The following is a 27,736-nucleotide window of genomic DNA, read 5'->3' as shown; positions in this document are numbered from 1 at the left end:
TCACGCAGTAGACAAAAAAAACTCAAAGTAGACTGGTCCCCTGAACGTGGTAATATGTAAAAGCGAATCACTTCAGAGAACCAGCCTGAGATTGACAATTTGTACATTTGTTGTTCTTTTTTAAATGACATAAAAGTGAGGGGAAAAAAAAGAACTTAAATAAAATTGATATAACATGTCCATCAGCTGTGTTCCTTTGTCTCTTGATTATCTGTCTTGAGGCAAACATGTTTCTTCTGGACCGATTGCAACAGGAGTCAGAAATACCGTGATCATCAGCAACACATCTCTTGAAACAGTCATGTGAATGCAGTCCATGAATAACAATCATTCGCGGTAAAATATATACAAAGTGTTAAGATACCTTAAAAATTTACTTCAAATATACGAAGTCCTATCACAAACTGACATTATAATCATGATTTTCCCAACATAAATGTACAGACAACCTAAATTTAATAAAAGGTCGAGGTCTTGCCGGTAACCAAAATAGTGAGCCTCTTTATTTCCTCAATTATAATTGGTTAGACGTTGTGATTTTTTGTTCGATGTCATATACGGAGGCCAGGGACTTCAAGTTGAGTCCATTCTAAAGACATTGCCTTTAAATACTGTGATGCCAACCCTCAGGACAAAGAGAATAATTTGCTAAATTAATATTAGCGTCATAACGATTTATCCCTGTGTATAAAGTGAACCCGTCATGGGGTTTTAGGAAATACGGTCGTACAAAAGCTTTGATCAAAGCCTCAGCAAACTACTGATGCCAACGCTGGAAAAGTGACTGTAATGGCTTGTTTTCCCCATTATCGCTGGCTAGATCAAAGCGGAGTCACGGTGTTCAGCAATGTAAAATAACAGTAATATATTAACTATTTTCGATTAACAACTGCTCATAGGTAACTATATGTACCAATAACCAATCATATTGCTAGACATGCGTGAATTTCTTATTGGTAACGACTTGTACCAATGTCCAATCATATTGCAAGACATGCGTGAATTGCTTTGATATTTCTCAATCTGCAGCTGTTTACCAATAGTTCTTGAAACAACAACTTAAGTGAAACAGCCAAACAGATCGTGAAAATGGTATTAACTCGACTGAGAAGACGTAATCCGACTTTCAAAGTGTAGCCCCAACCGTTAAATAATATTTTCTAGTTCATTTTAGTTGACATACGTGTATATTACAAAATGAGAAATATAGATAAAATTTTCAATAGAAGCACACTGTGTGAAGTATTGTCCTTTGGCATTTATGTTCGAATTCCTGGAGAATTTCATCCACCTCATCGTCCATATCTTCACATTCTGTCAACTGAAAACAAATAAAAGTTCAACAATTTATCAACTCGTTTTGTTTACATGAATATAATTTCAGTTTTTTATTTTGACTTGATTCGAAAGCATTATTGGCGTGGAGAAGAACTGTTACTCATATAGCTGGCTTTAACGTCTTCACTTTTATATTTTAATAATAATAATAATAATCATAATAATAATAATAATAATCATAATAATAATAATAATAATAATAATAACAATAATAATAATAATAATAATTATTATTATTATTATTATTATTATATAAACAATAGAGAGAAAGATAGAAAAGTATTGGCGAAATTCGATAAAAACGATCTTGACCATGGCCTTGCTATACACTTGGCATGTAAAAATTAAAATGATTCTAATGCAATGAACAAGCAGAATTAAGATTAGACGAACGATCTACAATAAAGCACATATTTATCCGAACAACGAAATATATAAACCACAGAATATTGTCACATTACCATTGTAACGAGATCACAGATCAGAAATGCCCCTATTGTGGCCTCCTCGTGGTTGTCTTGAATGTCAATATTGATCACATGGACAGGATGATTTTCAACTTTCTCTCTGCTCTCCAGATCTACATATATAGACATACAGATATAAAGGACACAACATTTTTATAACTACTTTTATCATCAAATTTTTTTTAAATAATCTCCTCATTGGAGAACACGTATTTTACAATGTTTCATTTCATTTTCATGGCTTCTTATGTGGATGACAATAGTCTACTGAGTACAATTGCTAACCAAGTTGCATTGTTTCTAATATCATGTATAATTTTACCATCTCGAAATATCTCAGTCAAGACATAATGCAAACACCATTTAGCTGATTGAGCTAATGTGAATGAACCATTTTTTGTGGCTAGCCAAATGTCGTTGATTTCATAGTTGCTACAAGCCAGAAAAAGACAAAATTAATGGTTCTTCTGCTGAAACGATATAAACCCTTCCGCATATTAAAATGTTAATTTTTCGCAAAAACAAACATGAATACTACTTAATAAAAACGCACAATTCAACGTGTCTAACTTAAGAAAAAAGAAAACAAAAACGTATTTAAAAAATAAAGTTTACAATAATTGTTATATATAAAAACAAACAAAAAAAACTTCCACTTATATAATATTCTGAACTCCTCTATAACGGTTACTAAACTTTAAAATTCAACTTTCTAGTGTTTTGCAGGTTTTTACATGAAAACAAAAAGCTAACAAAAAAAAGCAAAAGCAAGCTTTTCATTCGCTTCTAACCAAATTTAACAACAAACAAAAAAATATAATTAGCTCTTACATACCTTCAAGAAGTTGATCGTAGACCCTCTCCTCACACGTGATTATGACGTCAAATATGTCTTTACAAGCCTGGAACCGCTCTGGCTTCGGTTTTATTCTCCGGTTTCTGTCCAGCATATGTAGAATACCGTTCTGTGTGTATCTAATAATCATAGAGTTAAGGAAATAATTTTCCCGCACTTAAGTTAAATCTTGTGGCAAAGGAGTAACTAAAAAAGGCATATAATGAATAAAGAAGAGAATGATTATACTCAAGTAATATCGACGTTAAAATACAGAGAAAACGAAAGGCTGACAATGGGTCTTCGTCTATCTCTTTGTTTAATATAAATAAAAAATGGGGGTGGGGGTGGGGCGGAATAATAGCCGAAAATCAATTCAACTCGAAGTAGTGTTCAATTCTATGTAACAACTAAAATGCATCTAGTATTTGATAAACGTGAGGAAAGTGTCAAACATGAATTCAAACGACTTTGCAAATTATACAGAGAATACGGCACAATTGCGAATGAACCAAGAAGACCGCTAACCTTAATACCATCTATGTACCTAGTGAAGAAAAGCAGACGCCAGAACGATTAATGGTTAAACATCATTTTCTTTCAAATGTCATGGAAACCGTGGACCAAACTTATCCAAGGTTCTTCTGTGAATAACTCTAAACAAGACCCCGACATTTGCTTATAAAACCCACGTGATAAGCCATGCCTCGTGTCTACTCGAGTGCAATGTTCAATAGTGTTTGGCAGAGATGATTAGAATTTCACATAACCGAAGACCGAGTCCCAAGTTTTTTGACAGTAACATTTTTTTAAATAAAAATTATCGTTTGCTTGAAAATCACAATCGCAGATAATGACAAAAATGACAAATCCTTATGCATTACTTGAACATTAAATTTTTTTTTTTAAGAGCGGGTTTCATTATGAAATATACAAAAATATTTACATATCATATTTCTAATTAAAATATACTAAATGACAAGTTTTTATTCCCGGATTACATAAATACTTTAACTGGCGTATTATCTTTTATTTAAAAAAATCTATCTCAATTTCCGGGCAAAATATTTTAATTTCACAAATATAAAATGCCTGCAATATTTTTAATGTGCAGACGATATACTTTTGAAAAAAGAATTTCAAAACTTTCTTAAAAATAGAAAAATTCGAAGTTTATATGCAATCAATGTACAATATTATAAGTTCAAGTTGTATCCAACTGAACGTTGCATTTTTTAAGTTGCCCTCTTCAACATAATCCACTCAAGTTTTAAATTCATGTAACATTTGAAATATTCTGTTACAGTTTTCAACTCATGAATACACATGTATTGTTAATTTCAGTCACAAATTAAATTTTCTGCCTAAATCCTTTAGAAAAAATGTTTGCTGGCATTAAGTGAAACAGTTAGTTCCAAAAATTGCCAGTGGTGTTGCCCATGCGACCTGAAACCTTTTCACTCATCAAATGTTCTTTATGCTCTGTGACAGTTGTGGTCAAAGTTTGACAATGGTCACCCCACCCAATCAAAACAAGGAGCAAACTACAGACAGAAGTCGAATCTAATTTCCACCTTTCTATCATTCCAAAACTAATCGAAAACAGGATCATCCAACAACTATCCCAAAGAATTATGATTAGGTTCATAAAACGTACTTTTACGTAATGATAACAATGTTAAAACATAATAAATAAATAAATAAAAATAAAAACAACCTGATAAACACATGCAGAAAACCAAACAGAAGTCGATACTGATCGCTACCTTTATATCATTCCAAAACTAGTCGAAAACTAGATCCAAAGTAACCCAAGTATGACTGGGTTCGTAAAACGTACTTTTCCGTTATGATAACAATGTTAAAACAGAATAAATAAATAAAAATTAAAAAAATAACCCAATAAACACAAGACTAAAGACAGAAGTCGAAACTGATCGCTAGATTTCTATCATTCCAAAACTAAACGAAACAAGATCATACTTTTAAAAAAAACGGTAAGAATATGTTAATAAGACGTATTTTCCATAATAAAACACTTAAAACGGAATAGATAAATAAATTTTTTAAAAAAATGTGAAAAGTATCTAAGCAGCCGGGGTATTTTTAACTGTATCACAAGAGAACCCTGATGCGCAGATGTTAATAATAATATAACTCATCCGAGATCTGCATATGCTAAGCCAAATAAAATGTAAGAAAGCCTCGTTTTATACGCAACGATGGTGTCCGAGTGGTCTAAGTCGCTCGCCTTTGCAGACACATCAGCGACATCTCACCACTATCAGTGGAAGTTTCAGTACCAGGCTCGGCCAGCGTGTGTATATGAGAAAGCTCGCCAGTAGCTTCCAGCAAGTAGGTGGTTCTTCCCGATATTTTTCCGGGTTCTATCTCCACCAGATATACTGGCCATACATTGTTTATGTTCTGAAAAATGCGCTTAAACCCAAAACAACATGGAGATCTCTCATAATCGTACATCCAAACTTGTGATGATACACTTGCATAAAATGTCTGAAAGCTAACATTTGAGTGCTGATCACATTAGCATCACCAAACGCCCCTTTATAAAATTCACCTGAAACCTAGATAATGTCGGCTTTTGTTTTAAAATATGCGGTCAGAAGTACATCGTCTAAAATTAGAACAAGGACAGTCCATCTGATGACGGGTAAAATCATTAATATGCCAAGATGAACCATACAAGATCTTGACAATTTAAGCGTTATACATCAAGTTTAATCAAATTTTGTTCACATATAAAGCCTCCGAAAGAGCAACAAACTTGTCCAGATTATCAAAATACTGACGGATGCCACGCATCATTCTGGATCGCGGTGATACAAATTTATACAGCAAGTTTAATCAAAATCTGTTTTTGTTTTAAAAATGGGATCGAGAGAGAAAATGAATAAAATTTATCCAACATGAATATATATGGACCTAAATAAAAGCATAGGGTGGTAACGATCTCAGCCACAACAAATGTGCTATCAGCTTATTAACTGAAGTGGAAATAATCCTTTTTCAAAGTCATTCAAAATCTTTATACAGTGTCGTAACAACTACCAAACATCCCTCGCGCAACCGGGAGCGGGGGTAATAGAGGCTCAATTTTTTGCTCCATCACAAGCTACAAAGTCTATTAAATTCTGAACAACAAAAACCCCACAAAAAGCAAAACGCGTGCTTAGTGGCAACATGCCTAGAAAAATCAACTTCACCCCCCCCCCCATCACCACCACCACCACCGAGACATATTAAAGACTTAGTAACTAAAAATGTAACTAAGAGCTGCCTCGTTCGGTGCTCAGCATTAATGGGTTAGTGTTAGGACTAGCTGACCAAGTGACTGAAAAAAACTGTTAAAGCTACGTTACGACTTGGCTGGGGTTCGAACTCGGGACCTCCCGTATCTGAGGCGGAAGCTCTAACCACTTAGGCTACCAAAGCAGTCTCTCATAATCAAGCTCGCGCGAGATCTTGCAAATACAAGCCCGTATCCCAATATTAACCAGTTCTGTTATTACATGAAAAAACAACCAACGGATGACAGACGGACGGATGATACAATACTCTCGACGGATGCAGAATCATACCGACAATAGCGCTGCCTCAACCATATGTAAACTGAGAAAAAAGCTGAAATATCAATATTAACCTTTCAATATTTAGGATTAGTAGTATGTTCCCCGTCAACTGCCACAAAACAGGAAATAGAAAATTTCTCCAAAAAAAGTCCCTAGTCAAAGCGCCAATTGTCAAAGTAAATTTTGTCACTTAGTCACCAATTTGATTTCTAGACCAAATTATCTTACGTATGACCCAGACAGTACAAAAGTATAAGCATACATTTCGACAGATTTGTTCTTTTATCATCAAACTTACTAGTTCGTCGTTAACACGTTTGGCGAGTAGAATTCTCATTCATGGAATCCGTATCAGCAATAGTTACTAATGCATCGTAGATTTCGCTCTTATCCTACAAGAATTTTACCCGATTAGCACTAGTGAATTCAACAAAAACCAACTTTGATGGTAGAAACATGTCCATAAGCCAATACTGACCCAATAAATTGGGCACAAATGAAGATATTTCAGCTCAAAATATCATGGCAAAGTCCTTGCTTATAAGCAAAAAAAAAAAAAAAAAAAAAAAAACATTAGGAAAACAAATGTAATAGTGAGCATCATATCAAGCTTAATCTACGAATCATTGTTCTTTTTACAAATCAAAGATAATTTAATATCACTTTCTTCGATAGCATTGTTTGTTTGAAAGTGAAAATATTCGCAAATATCGAGTAAAAGGTGGCGAAGTTACAACAGTTTGAATTTGTATATTTTATCTTGAAAGTGTCCGACCACCAGTTTGAACACCGTCGTCACTCTTAAGCAATAAATCAAACCGAACACGGCTCGAGACTGTTGTTGTTGTTGTAGGGTCAAACGCCATTTTTCAGCACACGATAGGCTATACATGGCAGCTAGTATTAATGGTGGAGGAAGAACCCGGGAAAGAACCACCGACCCACGAGAAGCTACTGGCAAGCTTTCTCACATACCCACGATGGCTGAATCCGAGACTCGAACCCACGCAGAGAGAGTTGAGATGGTAGTGATCCGTAACGGACAGCGCTTTAGTCAACTTGCATGATGAATAAACGTCTGACTAACGAAATATAGTGTGAACTGAGATGTTCAAATATCGTACATTCTTCGTAATCCAGCAATTCACTCAGGTAAACAAATTTGTAGCGATTCTGGACTTTCCCACCAACCAATGTGAAAAAAATGGCGGCTGTACATGTGTCAAAGCCATGTTTTTAGTCATGCGATCAAGGCCGTATATCCAACAAACAATGTGTAAAGTGTCTTTCACAATTAAAGTGTCCGAGAACAAAAATGACCGCGATTTTTTTCCTTTGCACGATAAAAATTGTAACAAAGATCTCTTCTTGAATAAATATATTACGTTAATGACTATGTTCCTGAAAAGTGCATACACAAAGAGGCACAGTCGTATCAATGTTGCATCCGACAAAAGGCCAACCAAACAGAAGTACCAAGGGCCTACAAGGACCTTAAAGCAGGCCATGCATGTATTTTAAGTCGTTTCCATATGGCAGTAACTGAATGGTTTCAGTCAATATTAAGTTGGAATGATCCGAGACGCTGCGAAATGAGAAAAGGAAACATACCCTTCCCGATTTCACTCTAGATATCAATCACTTGCTCTTTGACTTCAGGATGGCACATGCTTATTTCTGGGGTTTTAAATGTATTTGGAAAAAAGGATTAAATTTTCAGTAAACAAGTAGACTTTTTTCATCATTTTTGTTTACATTTTTTTTATATTCCCAAAACTTTGCTGCGAAGCTAACGAATTCAATTTCGACAATGGGAAAAATATTGCTCCTACAGCAAATACCTAATTTTATATTTTTAGAGAAAGTACAACAAAAGTCCTAACAAGACAATCAAGGCTTTTGTTGTTGTATGGTTTAACGCCATTTTTCAGCACACGATAGGCTATACATGGCGGCCAGCATTAATGATGGAGGAAGAACCCGAGAAATCCCCGAAAGAACCACCGACCCTCCAGAAGCTACTGGCAAGCTTTTTCACATACCCACATTGGCCGAATCCGAGACTCGAACTCATGCAGACAGAGATGAGATGGCAGTGACCTGTAACGGAGAGCGCTTTAGACCACTCGGGGCCCCGACAATCAAGGCATTTACAGAACTACAACGACTGACATCTAACGCTTTGTAAGAAAAAGTCTTCGTTGCAATTTGCAGTGATGCAATCGTTAAAGAAGCCAAACACCAATTTCTCGCAAAATTCTTTTTTTTCTTCTTCCACACTCTCTTCTCTTTTGTACAATGTTCTAAATTAAACAGGTGTTATGTGCTGTGGTTTTGCATTACGTTGTACACAAAGGAAAGAAAAGTGGCGGAAACCAAAATCCCTAAACCTTTTGCCAAATTTCTTTCACTCCGCGACTTGTCATTGTAAAAGGCTATTCCTGTCCAAATTTAAAAATAAATATAGTAATAATTAAGTGCAGGGTAGACGCGACGCGCGTTCGTGTGAAAATTTGCAAAACGATTGGGAAGTTCCTATTTGCAAGTTTCCTTTATATTTTAAATTTAAAACTAAGCATCTGAAAGGCTCAAAATGCGGGGCTTCAAAAAGCTTCGCACCACGAGTTCCCACCAGGATTTTCATCCATAGATCTATTGTCCATTTGTTCTTGTCACCCCACCCACAAATACTTCTGGATTCGTCCCGAAGAAAATAAAAATGAAAATAATTTCTTTTAACGAAAAAAAAAAAATGAGGGATCGTATTCCCCTGTACAAAATAAAGTGTTACATATTGAGGAAGATTTCTCACAAGTATAGCTGCTACGTTCACACTTGCGACCTATACCTCTTCAATAAGATATTCCCGTTCATTCCCACCCTTCCAATGTAAAAATAAATGCAGTTTAATATAAAAAGACCGTGAATACTACAGACGCAAACAAGCACATACATTTACCAATAAAAGGAGAGATAAATACGTGTCTAAAGATATAAACCTTCACTACAGTAACAGCTTGAATTATGTAATCCGATTTTAAATCGACATATAGTTGGCAATTCGTTAATTAGAGATACCAATTCAGATCGAATTCAACAAAACCCGTGTGCAAAGTTGCTATGGCTTCCATAAAACCAGTTCTTACAAAGATGCTGAACAGAACACAAACCTGCACAAAAAAACATACAAATATGCCTTCTCTACTTCTTGAAGGAAATTACTAGACGAGTAAACAAAATCCCACGAATCAAATCACTGCCCGAAGTTCCTATTTAATATCTTACAATGGGGGAAAAAGCGTCCTATATTATCCATCATGCCTGAATCAGTTCCTTTATATATGGGCGAAACTCCAAAAATGACAAAACGTGAGAGTTTTCATGCTCACATCGGACACTTGACTAGTAATGAACGTTCGCCATATGCATGATACATGCAGTTCTCACATCACACAATAGTTACACAGTACTTTACTTCAAAATGGGACCGGATGAATTCATATGACCAATCATTTACCTGTGAGCAAATAATCCGATTTAGATTGTACTTGTAAATCATGCATGTGCCCTTAAGTGCAAGTCTGTAAAACTGATCAAGCTCACGGTAACCTTTAAGGGCACACAACTCTAACTGGGTCATCAGTGTAATAATTGTATCATCAGCGTATCAACATGAAAAAAGCATGCCACACTTCAACTTCCTGTGTTAAGCGAAATAGTACATTCTTTTTGACATTCAAAAATCATGCCAGCTAAAATTTCCTTATTCATGATAAAGTAGTCATGCATAACCATGCTATCTATCAATGTCTGCACTAAAAATGACCAGGCCAAAAATAAATCGACAGGAAAAAAGAGTCTCTTAAAGGACCTGACACTCTACTGGGTGAAAAGATAAGATCATTTAACTGCGGAGTGTAAACACCATGTCAGATATTTCTCAGCACATACTGGATGTCAGCACAAATATTATTTAGGACAATGCTGACATCATTAGAACTGGGGGTTTAGTGACATTTTCAAGTCAGTTGTCATTGCAGACCTATTTGATGTAGAAGTTCCACGTTTGCACTTAGCACCATGTTATCAATACAAGTCTATTGGTGAAAACATTAAAATGGCCATCCATTTGGGAGGAACTGAGATAACAATATTTCCTAGACAGCCACCATGGTGGCCCTATTAATAGGTTAATCATTTTCATGAATGCCCATTTTACAACTAACTGGATGCCTCTTCATGAAAAAGCCATATCAATTACTTCCCATGCTGGTGGAGTTGTGACAGAATGATATTCAAGATGGTTGTGGAGGCCATAACTGTATGTCAGTGATAAAAACCCATGCTGATATGAACACGAGTCAAGAGCAGCAATGACAACATTTTCAAGTTGACTGTTGTGATGGACATACTGTACATCAGAATGGTACCATTTCCTTTAGGATCGATTAGACATCACAAAAAATTTCAGCGAAAACTCCATGTTTAAAAAGGATCACCATTCAAGCAACATTACAACAAGATATTTATGATGGCTGCCATGACAGCCATACTGTACATCAGATCAGGTCCATTTTCATTAGGACATACTAAAAATTGCAAGTAGTCTTCAGTGAAAACTCCTAAAGAAATTTTCATTTGTTTTAGTGGCAGCCATATTCGAAACAGTATCATGATCATTTGTTGTTGTTGTTGTGGGGTTTAACACCATTTTTCAGCACAAGGTAGGCTATACATGGCGGCCAGTATTAATGGTGCAGGAAGAACTCGGGGAAAACCCCGGAAAGAACCACCGACCCATGAGAAGCTACTGACAAGCTTTCACACAAAGCCACATTGGATGAATCCAAGACTCGAACCTACGCAGACAGATGTGAGATGGCAGTGATCCGTAACGGAGACCACTTTAGACCACTCGGCCACCCATGATCATTTGTATAAATGTGGGTGCAATTCAATGGTTGTTCTATTTTAAGTTAATTACGACCAGATCTCACTGCTAACTGGCAGCACTTGTATAAATGTCAAGTAGTTCATGCCAGGATGATTTTTGTTTCACATGATTGAATTCTGTTCTGGAGGAGACATTTTAAGGTCTTTATATTTTTAGTAATGGCTGCCACATTTGATGATGGGTTGGAAATCTTCCTTTTTACAAAAAAACTTAAAGGGTTTATAGTGCTAAGCTGTGTGCCAAATTTGGTCACAATTGGCCTACTCGGTTTGTACCAAATGAAAATAGTTAATTGTCATTGAACAAAGAACGTTTCTCTTCCATTTTCATTCATGATGCCAAATTTGAAGACAGAATGGTCTAATATGTATAAAATTTAAAGATCTTCATTCCAAGATGCTTCTACCAGATCTGATTCTGTTATGCAGTGTGAGAAGTGGTATACTGGTTGTCCTATTTTCAGCATCAGTGGTCATATTTGATGGCAGGCTAGATGAACTGTACAAATGTTAAAGCCCTTCATTCCAAGATGCTCTCTGCCCAAGTAATTCTAAACTTGTTCAGTGGTTTGTGAGAAAAGTTACAGTTGACGCAAGCATGAAACTGAACAGATGCAAGCCCATACAAAAACATCACAAGACCTTATGATCTGTGGAGTTTAAAACTTTATACAAATCCCAAATTCATTCAAATGGTGCCTAAATTTAAATAGGTCATTTACAAATGGTTAAAAAATGGATACAACTACTACTTAACTGTGCAAATAATCTCAATGAGATGGATGGACAACAGACTTTACCAGGTCATGGGACCCCAGCTTGAGTGAATGCAGTAGGGGTGGGAGTATATGTGCATGTGTGTGTGTGTGGTCTGTACTATTTGCTCAAGAGGGTCTGATATTTGCCCAAATGTGTTGACTCGGCGGTTAAGGCAGAAGATTTTGCAGGTTCAATTCCCATCACCAAAATAGCAAGAACGGCTACTGTCAAGTGCCACTGGGGAATGCACTTTGCTCTACCTGTCATCACACAATACACTAGTCCTTCTATGGGAATGACACTCTACTGGCTGAGAATTTCCAGGAATTAAAAACAAAAGACCATTTCTTCCTTCTAACTGCTTAGCATTGAAACCATCACCGATTTTCCTCAACAATAACATGATTTTTAAATCAGATGCTGTGGATGTCATGATAGCACCTTTTTCATTTAGGACCAACAATACAGCATAAGTCCACTGGTGGTAACCAAGAGCCAAAAAGCCTTTCCCTTCCGGAAAAGTAACAGTAACATGATTTTCAAGATTGTTGCCTTGATGACCATATTGAATACCAGTAGCAAAAATAAACGAGAGCCAACTGACTGGATGGATGACAGATTAAACACCATCTTCAAGATTCTTCTGGACTATGACCACTAGAGCTGAAAAGCTTTGTGTATTGCAGTGCATTAAAACAACAAACTCCACCAACCTCATCAAATGACCAATTCTGCTTGAATGCAGGTAAAAGGAAATTTTAATACACATGCTGTTTATATATGCAATGAAGCACAAAGTTAAGAGAAGCTGCTCACACAACATTTATGAATGAATGTGTTAAGATTGTGAGCATCATACAGGGTATATAAAAAGCAGCGTTCTCAAAATGTAAATATAAAAGAAATGCAAAACAGTTCGGGACAAAATGGATGAACATTTGGATAAATCACAAACATTCCACATCATCATTTCTCAACTGCTGGGACCTTGGGAATGAGACAAATTAGCAAGTTATTCTGGTCTTCATTCTGTACGTTTTGTGTCATGTTGCTGTGAGGGCTGACAACTGGTTCTAGAGAAGACATTCTATGAAAGCCATACTTTTGTTAAGGCGGCCACAGAGAAAACATTTTTGAAATGTGTGTCAAGTGGTACATTTGCACCAAGTTTGATTAAAATTTGTTTAGCCAATCTGGAAAAGCTAAAAAATAGTTCTCTACACCAGGTTTTAATGAAGGCCAAAGTGAATGAACGTCAAGAAGTACATTCCTAAGAAGGTGGACCAAATTGGTCACAGCCAATGAACAAGTTTAAAATGGATTAAAATGGTTGCTATGAAGGTAACTCCAATGCTAGCAAGCCAAACAGAACATTATTTTCACACATTTGTCCAAAACAAACACTCATACAAAGTATGTTTGAATTATACCACGCCCCTTTTTTTTTTCAATGTTCAAAACTTGGAAATGCTGACACCAAAGAATGACACAATAAATGCTGGTCTATAACATCAGCACAATGGTCTTAAAGAAGAAAAACAAGTTTGGTGGATTTTTCTTCAGCATGATCAGTTCCTCAGCCTCAGTTTACCTGCATATAAAGAAAACATTTGATGAATCAAATGATACATACATGTTCTAATGTAATTTGCTGATTTCTGCCTACAGTGTAGCTGAAAAGAATTTATCAAGTCTGTTGTACAGTTTCTAAATTACACTTGATCGTAGAAAAATCTTCTACAGACAAGACAAAACATTAGAAAATAAAGGCAAACTCCAGTTGTTATAAAAGCACACAATGTTTTTCCATGAAACCTAACCAGGTCATCAACAATATGCAAACACACATGCTTACCATATTTTATTTGCCTGTCTCAAAAGGTTTCTTTTTAACTGCCGAGTGTTGACACCATCTCTATTTTTTTCAAATAGCAATAACAAGGTTTTCAATCTAGCCGCTGTGATGGCCACAGGTTAAGTAAGATTTGCACCCTTTGCATTAGGTCAAACTAGATATATAAATCTTTTGATGAAAACGAGAGTAGCAATAACATGATATTGAAATGGCTACCATAGTAGCCATATGGAATATCCGAACATCACCATTTTCATTTAGGTGCAGCTAGACATCACAAGTGTTTTGGCGTAAGCCCCAGGTTGACATGAACATCCATCTAGAATAAAGATTTCCATAGAATTCTGCTCTGTTCTGCCAAACAATTGTTAAGAAGTCATATAGTTTTTTTTTTTTGTTGTACTGTAATATTGGTAGTAGGCACATTTTAAAGCAGATTGGGCTCATTTGTACAAAATTTTAAATTCATGCCAAAATACTTGTCTGCAGATTTTTACAAGACACTACTTCAAAGTTTACATACTTTTTTTAATTTACTTGTACAAACCCAAAATCTCTCCATGCAAGGATAATGTCAAATTTGGTATGTTCTGTTGAACAGGATTTTAGATGTAGTTCAAAGGTGTCCTATTTTTACTTTACAGCAACCAATTTCAAGAACAGATCATCATCAAATAAACAATTAATAAAAGTCTTCATATCAAGATGCTTTCTTTTTTTGTGAAGGAGGATTTTAAAGGTTGTTATGTTTCAATAACAGCAACCAAATTTGATAGCAGCTTGGTTCAACAGTAAAAACATACCAGGCCGATTCCTGCAAAGTTTGGTTGACAATGGTCAGTGGTTTTGAGAAGTTTAAAGTAGCAACTGATAATGAATGTACTTCTGATGATGTAGAACCAATCCAGAACCATACTACAAGCTCTCCTGGCCAGTACACTAAAACCATCATATTCAGTCACTAAAATTTATGAAGCTTGTGTTGTCATTTGCAAATTCTGCTTTAACATCTCTAACATCATCAAAGGAGACTAATTTTCAAGGTTTGTCAAAATAAATTTCTTAAAAAAGAAATATGAAGACATGCATAACTGAACAACAAATAACATATATATGTTTGCATTATTTGAAAAGAAATATATAGGGTTCCTGCCACAACTTAAAAAGGATTCCAAACCCTTTCTAGACCAAAAAAAATTAATAATTTCCAGCCCTCCCAAAGAGCTCCAAATCTGTGGAACTAAAATTTGTCCTAAAACACAGAAGAGTAGACACGCACCAGTATCTAAGATGGTTGTATCATATTGTTGTTAAGACTTTTTAAAGTCATTTTTCAATTTGTCCAGACAACTTTAATATCTGAAAAACGTAATTTTCATATTTTAGACCTTTTCCAAAATTTGAAACCTGCACAGGAACCATGAATATTTCAGTGAAGGATTGGAATAAAGAAATTACTAGTTACTAATAGGTAACAACTAAAGCTGAGGAGGCTGATTAAAGAACGGTAGCCGTTGAAGGCTTAACGCTATATTTCAGTACACAATAGGCCATGGTGGCCTGTGTAACAGACGGAGGATGAACGTAGGAAAATCAAGGTATGAACTAGCTACCCACTAGAAGCTACACGCATTGGCTAATCCTAAGACTTAAAGCAACAAGGCCAGAGGTAAAATGGCAGCATCAGTAAAGGTCAGCCCTAAAGACCACTCAGCCACCCAATGTCCCCAATTCAGAATGGTATATATGTATGTACAAAGTTAAACAGCACATCAGTACTACTGTGCTTATATGATGCCATTTACAATACCTAAAAATGAAAAGATATCAAACTGCTCTGCCTATCCCACTCTACGAAAATAAAGCCTTCCAAATAAATTAAAAAACCACAGCACTAGAAATAAAAGGTAAAGATGTTACAATACTTTAAAAGGTATGTAAAATAAATTTGCTAAATAACCCTATCTTATTCTACCAAAAATCCAAGATCATAGCCCTGGGAAAGTCATACCAAAGACTTATAAAAAAAGGTACAAACAGCTGCCTCACTTGATGCTCAGCATTGAAAGGCCAGTGTTAGGACTGGTCGGCCTGGTGTCAGGATAACGTGACTGGGTGGGACATCATGCTCTATGTCTGCAGCATGATGCCTCAGTGCGTGACATCGCTATAAAATTGACATACTGCAGACATCGTAGCGATGTGACTGAAAAAGTGTTAAGAGCTACTTTTTTTTTATATAAAAAATAAAAATTCTTATATTATTGTACATTTTTTACACGAAGGCAAAATTTGGTGACTATCTGGAAAATACTAGCACCAACCAAGACCATGTTAACAAGTGTATCAAATATCTGAAAACATGCATCAAATTTATCTGAAAAATTAACCAAGTTTTTCAATATCATACGGGATAACACTTCACTGAGCTGTCAAAACATACACATCAATAAATATTATACTTTTACTTTAAAGTGCATCCATGTTTTTAAAATATTTGATTGCTAGAAGAAAAAAGTTTAAATAATTACATTTTTCATTTTTGACATAAAGTACATTAATTTCCAACATAATCTACAACCCACCCAACCCCAAAGGCCATGGAATGCAATCTGGGTATCAGTTTTCTGTGTTACAAATTATACCTGGCTACACAAAATCCTAATCAATATGATGTCTCACCTTTAACTTCATCTTGGATCTTCTTGAAAAATCTTCCAATTTTCAATTTTGTAACTGGAGCAGGAAAAAAACACAGCATCCCCTGCCACACAAAATGATTTGAAAGTGTACCAATTTCCATTTAAAATAATTTCTTCAACAAGGTCTGGTAAACTGGGCATAAAAGCACAACCAATCCCAATCCTACACGTTACAATGCATGCATATTCTGTGGAATTCAAAATGACAGAACCCTGTCAATCGACTCAAGACATATCTTTATGAATGAATGCAGAATTCTATTTGGAGGAAGAAAAAAAGCAAAAGAACTGAGAGATTTTCTCATCTCATTTGTTCAGCATAGATGCTACCAGCATGTTCTAGTTGAGTGAAACTGATCTTGAGGAGCCACACCGTCTGCAAACAGCAAGTGGTCGCTCAAGACATGTGGTCTCTTAGATCACACTTAAGTTACAAGTATAAAAAATCTGGTCTGCTTCCTTTAAAAAAAAATCACACTTGACAAGTTACAAGTATAAAAAAATCTGGTCTGCTTCCTTTTTGAAAACAGCAGACTTTGACATTTATTACTATTTTGTCCAATCATGTTACGACTAGCTAGCCCTCTAAGAATGATCAGAAAGTATTTCCCATCAATATGATATGGATGCTGTAAAGAGTATTGATGAGAAAAAACTCTGAAAAGACACTATTATAACTCCCCTAAGAACAGCTAGGTGGTCACCTCTATACCTCCTCGAGCTCTTTAGCCTAAGCTTTACTAAACACTGAGCAGGATACTTGCATTTGGAAGGAGGTATGGGTGAGCCTAATAGTAAAGCGACCTTTCAAGTATTCTCAAACAGAATTTAAAATAAAAACGTCATTTCTCAATCAAAAGCATTAATGTTAGGAGAATAGTTAAAAGAAGGAAATGCTTCAGAGTATGAGGCAGTATAATTGGAATAGTATCTACTGACATCATTACCTTGATGCCAACAAAGAGTAAGGCAAAATATACAGCATTTCCTTGCCAATGAAAAAATTCCAGGCCAATCCAATGCAAGCCTTTAAAACAAAATGCCTTGCTTTTCCTCTTTCACCAATACAATATAATACTGTTGGCCCTAACAAGCGCTTTCAATGCGTTTAAGGAAGCACTTTAATGCAAAAAATGGATCCTATAATATTGCTCTCTAGATGAGTCTATACAGAAGAAAGCCAATGATCACTTTCGGAGTACAACGGACAGCAAATTACTGGAAATAAATCCTGATTGGATCATTTGAACCAATGAGCAATATGAGTAGGGGACATGTCGGGTCAATCAAAAAACTTAAGTTAACTCCCCTTGCAAGCCGCTAGCAGCATATCTTGTACTGCAGTTTGCGTAACATTCTGAACAGAGGATCACACTTAGATGAATTTAAACCATGTGATAACCCATAAAAGACTCTACCTGGGTATCAATGCAAGTGACCATGGCAAAGTTAGATCCAAGATGGGGTACAATTCCACGATCCCTATCATAAATGTTCTTCAATGATGCTTGCCAGCATCAGACATCATCGAATTGTAGGCATTAATCATAACGGGTGCCAATTTCTTCTTCTCGATGAGCCAGCAAAAGAAATTGGCAATTGCAGAATTTAAGCCCTGAAGAAAATGATGTCATCTCTACACCAGTGTGCAAAATCCACTTTTCTTTACATGCTTCTAAAGTTTAAGGCCTTTTAGTGCACATGCTCATCTTCATGACAGAAATGCTAAACTCCTTTCCATGCAGACCTTTCCTGATAAACGCTAGGAATGAAGAAGTCTGCCTGGACAGTGGTGAAAAGACCTACAATCTTGGCTGCTTGAGAGCTGTTTGGGCTATCCTGATAATCAAATGACCCAACACCCGTCCCCTCTGAGAAAGGTGATTAAAATCATGTTGCAGGTGTGATCTCTCATGCAATCTGTTCTTTGCAGAGAGATTTATCCACAAAATCCATCCCAAATGAACAACAATGCATCCACTGCCCATGTTATGGCTACAGAACTTGTGACTTAAAGGTCTGCCACTTGTGGTTCTGCATGGTCAGAAAAAGAATAAGCACTGGACAATGCCAAAGAGTGCAAATCAGAGGACTATAATAAACTAAAGTCACACAAAAGGACTGATATTCTCATTTCTGAAATTTTTCTCTCTCAATGAATCAGAGATAAGACCATTCATCTGCAGAGTGTTGAAACCATTTCTGATATGTGACAAAGTTTTCAAATTGGCCACTGACAGCCATATTGGGTGTAAAATTGGTGCCATTTGCATTTAGGATCCACACCTGGATGTAGCATGCTGGACACAACTTCAATCAAGCAAACACTTTTTTTAAAAAAGGAACTAAAGTAAAACCTTGATGAGCTCTATATGACTAGATACATGATCAATCTAATGAGACAAAAATAATGGATGAAACAAGTCAACTAAAGCATAGAAAAAAGTCACCATCTTCATGAAATGCTGCGTTATTGGTAAAGATACTGTTTTATGTTTGATCTTAATGACTAAACCCGAAAAATCTGCAGCAATATAATAAACAGCTCGAGTCCTTCAATGGGATTGTCCAAATTTTACCCAGAAAGTCAAGTTGAGTCAATTTCTTTTTTTATATGTGCAGGAACATTGGGTAACTTAGTGGTCTAATGCACTTGCCTTTACAGATGCACATGGGTGTGAGTATGGCTAACATAAGAGTGAGAAATTTTGCCATTAGCTTCACATGGGTAGATGGTTCTTCCCCATTTTTGTCTGTGCCAAACAGACTGGCTGCCATAAGTAGCTTATCATATGCTGAAAAATGACATTAAACCCACATAACCATTATCTTTTTTAACTGCCAGTAGTTTGAACCATCTCTGATATCTTGGGTGTTAAGATTTTCACCACAGACATGTACTGGATGCAAGATCACCACCCTTTCCATTTAAGACAAGATGGACACCAAAACAAGACATTTATTGAAAATGTCAGGTTGATATGACCATTCATTCTAGAGAATTAGAGTTGTTGTGTTTAGGCTACACATGATGGCCAGCATAACTAGTGGAGAAAGAATCCGGGAAAATCCAGCTAAGAACCACCATCCCATACAGGGCCATAGAGAGCGATCATAGGCCCTGGGGTAAGAAACACATGGGCATCTCCTAGTTCTTGTTCAAACAAAATTTTTCTTTTATAAAATTAAAAAGTGTTGTTCAGCCTGGGCCCCAGAGATATATCCCTGATTGCCAGACCCCACTTGTTGGCCCTGAACCCATGGAAGCTACTGGCAAGCTTTCTCACATATCCAAATTGGCAGAGCCAGACACTCGAACTCAAACAGATGGAACTGGGATGGCAGGAATCAATAATGTGATCTGGCCCCGATTTGCGGGTAGCATTTTCCGCTTTGACTTTTTCACATAGCATAGGTGTCTTCAATGCTTCATTCTCTATTGAAAAAGAGGAACAAACACGACAAGCAACTAAATGATCAGAATAAGGTGCAGACAAAATGCTGTTCAGTTTGGTGGTTTTGGAAGGGGGTGGGGGCCAAGAAAGGGTTTCAAAAGTATTGGGTTCTAAAGAAACTTGGGTTGTATGATTTGTCTGGTTAGGTGGTAAAGAACAAAAAAACTTTTAACATAAGTTCAATGAAGTCTGATGGGTGGAAACCACTTGGTGTGCTGAGACTGGCCTCGCCCTGACATCAAATTCACTCAGGCACAGAGTTTGACTGGTGTATGTCTTATCTCTATATTGATTCATTACATAAATTCCCAGACTAGGACAAAAAAACTTTTAACTCAAGTTCAATGAAGTTTGATGGGTGGAAACCACTTGGTGTGCCGAGACTGGCCTTGCCCTGATATCAAATTCACTCAGGCACAGAGTTTGACTGGTGTTTGTCTTATCTCTATATTGATTCATTAGATAAATTCCCAGACTAGGACAGGCTTATATGGTAATTTCGTTTCCCCATCTGAAGAGGTAACTGACCACAAGGGAGATGCTGGCATAATGAAAATCGCCTTTCTGCAGTGAAAGTTCTGCTCGCAATAAAAGGCAATAATAATGGCCTTTATTTTAACTCGCTCGTCCCCCAGAGGTTTTTGTCATTTTTGCCTGAAATGCGCGTAAGAAAGACATGGGGGGGGGGGGGGGGGGGCTATTTCTGAATACATCGGCTTTCAACAGATTTTCCACGAGACTAATTCCCAGTTCTATTAGAAACATCATTTTTCATTATTTTGCTTGCACATGAGCAGAAGGGTAAACGTTTGAGTTCTTTTGGGTTTTTTGGCTTAATGGACCAATCATTTTCGTATGGAGACCGCTCTTTATTCCAAATGCCCACCTTATCCTAGTTTTTGCAAAGGTTCACCTGTGTGCAGTTCAGACCAGTCTGCCTTAGATGTGAGGCCAAAAGGTCTAAAATCTGTACACAAAATCACATTCCGACCACAACAGAATTTTTGGTGAAGAAAAAAATTAATCCAAAAGATGAGGTTTTTCCCTCTGTATTTTGTAACTTCCAGATTATTTGGTATCATTTTAGAGCTATATCTGTCTGCTTTTAGGTAATACCACCCACATTGGTGTATCTTAAATAACCTTGATGCTGCAGAGCTCGGAAATAGGGTACATCCTCATCACGCCTACAGGTGGGATTGGGGCCGAATGAGTTAAGGAGATTTGTGTGGTTCAGATATGTGGATGATACTTAGAACTACATGAGTACCATGTGCAGGAGTTCTTGAACCATCTCAACTCCACAGTTCACTTCAGAACAAGAAGTAAGTGGCAAATAACATTCTTGGACACGTGTATACACATAAATGATGATGGGTCAACCAAAGTCATTGTGTATAGAAAACCACCACCACACTGACCAGTATCTTAACCTTTTCCAATCATCAATGGAATAAAAGTCTGCAGTGAGATCTTTACTGCATTGAGCTAATACACTAGTCACTGATGAGACAGATCAAACTGAAATAGAACAAGTGAAAGCTGCATTATGAGTAAATGATTAACCCAAGTGAGTTTACAAAATTCCAGAGAAGAAAAAGAAAAAGCACCACCAAATAAAACGTCTTGCCCAAAAAAAACCAAAGCATCCATGGTACATCAAAAGTCCTAGCTAAAGTATTCAGACAACATAGGACTAATATGTATCACCAACCATATAATTCTTTAAGGGAACAACTTGCACATATGAACATCAAAACATACAATTTGAAAAAAATGTGGTGCAGTTTATCATATAAAATGTAGTGATTGTGTGTGTGTGATTTGGATTTTTAAGAGCTTTAACAATTTTTCAATCATATCACTACGATGTCTGCAGTGTGGCAGTTTATAGTGATGTCTAGCACTGAGGCATCATGCCGCAGACATGTAGCATGATGTCCCACCCAGTCACATTATCCTGACACCAGCCCGACCAGTCCTAACACTAACCTCTTAATGCTGAGCGCCAAGCAAGGCAGCTCTTAGTACCATTTTTGTATGTCTTTGGTATGACTAGACCGGGGATTGATCCCATGACCTCCCGCATCTGAGGCCGACACTCTAACCACTAAGCCACTGCAGCGGTGTGCAGTGATTGTAAGAATGACTATATTGGTGAAACAGGCAGCGTTAGAAACAAGGATTAAGGAACACATCTATAGGCACTCTTCTGTAATACATGAACACTGTAGCACATCCAATAAAAACGCATTGTAAAAGAAAGTGAAGGAGGTAACAGATATACGAAAGCAGAGGCCAATGCTAAGCAGGGATGAGGGACTTGAATGACCACCCATCTACATCAGTTTTGTTTAAAACATTAACCCCTAGCGAGGACTTTACGGGGCAGGAGGTAGTAGCCTACTGCCGAGCTCTGTAGCGTCATGGTCATGCAGGTTACACTAACGTGGATGGTATTATAGAAAGGTAGACAGATGTAGCTCTACAATGATACCAAATAATCTGGAATATCTAGTTGCACTACAAAATACAGATAGAAAAACCTCACTGTTTGGACCAGACTTTTTTTAACGCAAAATTCGCCCGTGGTCAGAATCCCATTTTGTGTCCGGATTTTAGACTTTTTGGTCTCAGATCTAAGGCAAACCAGTATGAACTGCAGACAGACAGATAAGCCTTTGCGAAAAGCAGGATAAGATGGTTATTTGGAATAAAGAGTGGTCTCCATACGAAAATAATGGCTCCATTTAGCAAAAAAAAAAGAAAAAAAAAAGATGTCCAACTTTTACCCTTCTGCTTATGCGCGAGTCAAATAGCCAACGAAAAACGATGTTTCTAACACAACTAGGCAATATGTTATTGAAAGATGACCGGGGATTTGGTGTTTTCGAGTCTATTCAGAAATAGCTTTTAAAATGTGTTTCCTACTCAATTTTCAGGCAAAAATGGCAAAAACCTCCGGGGTAAATGTGTTAACAGCAGTTGCTGATAAGGCAGCGTGATACTGCCGAAAATCGCAATTCTAATGAAGAAATTTATGCTCTGAGTAAAGGAAAATTCTAAATACACTGGTATGTTACCTGCACCATGTTAAAGCTTAAACTTAATAGTATACTTGTAGCCACCTAGTAATGACAAGGGAGGTAATTACAACAGTATCTTGGAAGAACTGCTTTCTACAGATGCTGTTTTTAGCATCTATATTGTACATAGATGAAATTTTACAGAATATTGGTCTGCAAATTTGAGACACAGACCAAGTTTAAACCAAATTTCATTCAAACATAGGAAGATGCAAGCAAAAAAACAAAATTAACACAGGACCTTCAAATAAATGCCACTGTTCAAGACAATGGTGCCACTGATGCTGCCATCAAAATATGATACCTTTATCTTGCCATCCACAGATATGACCAAAACGTCAGTATGTTAAACAACTAGTAAGGGAGATTAATGTTTTAAAAGGGGAATGGGAGAATAAGACGTTATTGCTAAGAGGGGATACAGCTCTGCATCTTTTCTGAGCAAGTCCTTGTACATTTCATCGTAGGATGTATTGAAATCATAAATATTTGGCTGATTTGGAGATGGTCCTGGGAGTTTCACTTGATTTCCTGTACCAAAAGATCGCACCTTGAATCCCTTTTTCCTAGAAAAATAAGAAAAAAATATGTTACCGCTTAAACAGTACATTTTGTCTTGTGTCTTCGGGAAATACACTTGGCTCCATTTCTTTGGCATAATATTACCATGGACCATGTTAAAAGTGCCAACGAAACCATGAAAAAGAAAATATCAGAATCTCATTCAAACCACTGAATTGGATTAGTTATTAAGAATCTCAATATCAGGGAGTATTTGAACTTTTGCCCTTACACTGTAAAATACATAAAAACTGCCAATTTAATGTAGTGTTGTGTTGCCAATCACGCTATACTGGTTGCAATACAAAGAGTAACTGGGCTACATCATTACTTGGACCCTTTGACCCTACCAACAAGAAATTTGCAATAAAACATTTGGTCTCTACTACCATTCTGCCCCATTTCACATGTACTACTGTAATTTAACAAAATCTGTATCAACATCAATTGTACCAACAGTAAATGTGAGGGCAATTTCATTTCAAAAAGGGCTGAGTGGTCTAAAGCACTTACCTTCACCAATCAATGTCATCACACCTCTGCATAGATGTAATTCTCAGATTCAGCCAATGTGGATATGTGAGAAAGCTGGCCAGTGGATTCATGGTGGTTATTACCAGGTTTTTCCTCTACCAGTTATACTGGCTGTCATGTATAGCTTATCTTGCACTAAGAATTAGCATTAAACAAAAAAACAACAACCATCTCAAAAGAATGAACCAGGTGCAAGTTTCTCATAAATTATGGCAAAATGTTTTTTTCCCCAATTTAGTAAAACAAATAATCACTTCAATGACTCAAAATCTCGAGTTTTGTAACAGCTAACAAGTCCCATCTTTTGCTGGCATTTAGGAAACAAAAAGTCCCTTAAATGAACTGATGCTTTATTTGGCAGAAAAAATTTCCACAAATTCAAAAGATCTTTTCATCCCTTTAACTGTTGAGTACTGAAACAATATGATATTCAGCAGTACCAAGATTTTCACATTGGATTCTGTAATGCACATAATGGATGTCAGTTTGGTACCATTTTCAGATAGAACGAAATTAGAAACTTATGGTGATAGCCACATGAAAGATATATTTTCAGGGGAAGTAATAACAAGGTTTTTTAAGACACACTGGATGTACTACTAGCACCATTTTCATTTATAACCAACACGGTGTCATAATCAGGGTTAAAACAGAATTCTGAATGATAAATTCAAAAGACATTTCCAAAACTGTCAAAGACCACAAACATAGATTTCCAAGACATATTTTTGCTAACATTTTGCATACAAGTTTGAAAACAACGAATGCAAAATACTACAATACTGCTTAATGATGAAATGAAACTGAACGGGTCATCAAAAGAAAGAAACCAGGAAAACTTGATTACATCCGAATCTAACAAACTCTGACAATTTTATTTTTGATTATGGAAAGATATTAACTAGACAAGTCACAACCTGCCATCTGGACATAAATAAGCATAAAAACATGAAAAAATCTTCTGCTGAAAACCAAATGTCAATATAATTTTCTTTTCAAATAGAGTTGTGATAACAAAAATCTTCAAGATGGCTGCCATGTCACAAGATTTTCAAGACTGCTACCATCTGCATGTCATATAATTTTTATTTAGGACAAACTAAGCACAAGTCTTTTATAAAAAAATTCTTTGGTTATGATTATCTATTCTAGAGTAATGACAATTTTCAAGATGGACAATGTGGCATACATACTGGTCATGAAATTGGCATTATGACCATCAATCCAGTGGTGATAAGATTTTCAAGATGCCCACTGCAGAGGCCATATTGGATGTCCAAATAGTACCATTTTCATTTAGGACCAACCTGACCATGGGATGAATGAGTGTGTTAATACACATAGCAAACCTTTATGTAGTTCATAAGGAGTGGCAATAAAAAAATCTTGTGCTGACAATGGACAAACAACTATCCTATGACCAATAGAGCTAAAAACCGGACTTCAAAACAAGCTGAAGATCCACAAAATGCTCTTAAATAATCAAATGCACAACAGTTCCTTTGATGGCACATAAATTACAACACAGAGATGACGATACCATAAAGTGACCATACGACTTTTTTTTTAAGATGGAAGCAAACAATATTAAATGATATTGGCAAGAGATCTCTGTTAATGTTTAAAATGAACAAAGGAACAGAAAGCTTTGCTAATACTGAAAAATAATCAAATGTGCATTGCTTTACTGAATGGAACAAAAGCAAACATCAGAACGCCAATATAACTGGTCACTATTTAATTCTTCCATGGATACAAGTAGTACTAAGAAGTTTTGCACATGGACATCAGAATTTGTTCAAAAATTGAAGACTGATATTCGTTTGGCATGGTATTTACATGTTAGCCAGTATCAAATATTATACATGATGGGCATTATGAATTTTTTGTAGCTCACAATAAAGAGGCTAAGGGCTGAACTGATCAGTTGTTTACAAAACTTACAATCTGGACTAATTCCTTTAGTGACTGGAGATATTTAAAGATATTTATCTTGCTTCAATGTTTGAGCATTACCTGACAATAACCAAGTGGAATAGTTCACAAAATTTAAAACCACCATTTTAGGACAAAACCATCATATGGAGTCACAAATTACATGCTAAATGGTCAAAAATGACTTCCTTTGCAGTATGTGCATTGGCTTGATGCCAGGGTTCTATCAGGTTTAAACCTCAGCGGCATCCAGTCTCTTTCTATTAGAAGTAATGGAAGCTGTGCACCCAAACAATATTTCTGAACATCTTTGCACCAACCAGTAACTTGTGCACCTTTATTCTACATTTTTCAGTACACCTTACATCTTTTCTGTTTAATTCTATTCTCTTTCTCAACATACATCATTAATGCGGAAATTCAAATGATTCAGACACACCTGAAGAAAATAGAATCCAGGCAAATACAGTTCCAAACTGTGAACTATTGAACAAGAAATGAATCTAAGCTTTAAAAGACCAAAGCAGCAAGGTGCCCAACTCTTCAACCATTGAACTGTGTCCAATCACTGCTTGTCACATTGAGCACGCCTGTGTACTTTTCCACAAAAGTTTTCAATATTCTAAACTGCTAATGACTTCGCATTTCTGAAAGATTTAGTTATCTGTAAAACTCATGGAACTTTGCACACTTTGATAATATCCATAGCACTTTTCGCAAACATTAATATTAAAGTTTCAGATTTTGTTTTGACACAAATTACATGTAGAATGTGGTTTAATGTACATGTATGATGTTTAATGCATTCAATGTAAAATGTTTTGGAGAATATAACTTACCTTCTTCTCCTGTTCTGACACAGACTGATATTGTACAGTTGTGTGAATAGTTTTTACATTGTGGCCCTTTTCCAATTGTTGGGTGAACATTGAGATTTTTGATGAAATTTGTGGTCACCCTGTACTAACATCACCCGTTGTTATTCCCAGCCCAAACATGTGACAGAAATAGTTATCAACTACTGAAACAAATACATTAATCCACCATCTTTAATATGCCATCGAAAACAGGTCGCAAAAATGTATCTTATTTTAGGGCCCTGGTATTTGTTTTATATTAAAAAAAATTCCAGCTCCAAAATAGCTAGCAAAAACTCCTCCTCGGATTTGTAAAAAAGAAATTCCAATTCTATCGGGAAAGCGTTATCTTGAGTTTACTGGGGAAAAATCATAGATGGAAACAAAGTAAAACAGATGTAATCTCCTTGAACACTAGTCGACTTGATAAAAGCAAATTGCTCAAAATAGATAAGGAAACGACCTTGGCGACGTTTTTATTCTCAACTAATATGTCGAAAATTACAAGTAAATATAGTGAAATTGTGTATACCCAAGGAAGCTGTGCGCCTCCATACTTCTGTTTTGATTACTCGAACAAACTACAGCTATTCGAAGGTCAGCCATTGTGATGAACTCGCCTTGTTCCTCTGTATCCGGCAAAAAATATACTTAAAACGACTGCGATAAATATTATCGGAAGAAATTACTAACACAAATTTCACTAGCTCATATCAAATAACCTAACTGAAAGCAGGATGTTTGCCGGTTTAATCTGCAGAAAGCTTTAATGTATATGCGTATAATGGCGATTACATTATCATTTCCGC

The 27,736-nt window shown here is 36.3% G+C and overlaps 1 protein-coding gene across 1 annotated transcript; it reads right to left on the bottom strand.

Annotated features, from left to right (window-relative positions):
• Window positions 1–360: 360 nt before the first annotated feature.
• LOC149781518 (RNA polymerase II subunit A C-terminal domain phosphatase SSU72-like) lies at window positions 361–27,736 on the bottom strand. Its single transcript, XM_089935608.1, has 5 exons — window positions 27,460–27,736; window positions 23,463–23,606; window positions 2,641–2,780; window positions 1,800–1,918; window positions 361–1,321 (listed from the first exon to the last, which is right to left on the bottom strand). Exons 1-5 carry the CDS (start codon window positions 27,531–27,533, stop codon window positions 1,220–1,222), a joined length of 579 nt encoding a protein of 192 aa, XP_089791734.1. The 5' UTR covers window positions 27,534–27,736; the 3' UTR covers window positions 361–1,219.

Source organism: Sinohyriopsis cumingii, chromosome 15 (assembly GCF_028554795.1).
Source record: "Sinohyriopsis cumingii isolate HCF-2022 chromosome 15, ASM2855479v2, whole genome shotgun sequence".
Lineage (NCBI taxonomy): Eukaryota > Metazoa > Mollusca > Bivalvia > Unionida > Unionidae > Sinohyriopsis > Sinohyriopsis cumingii.
This window is presented reverse-complemented; position numbering and strand designations above follow the sequence as displayed.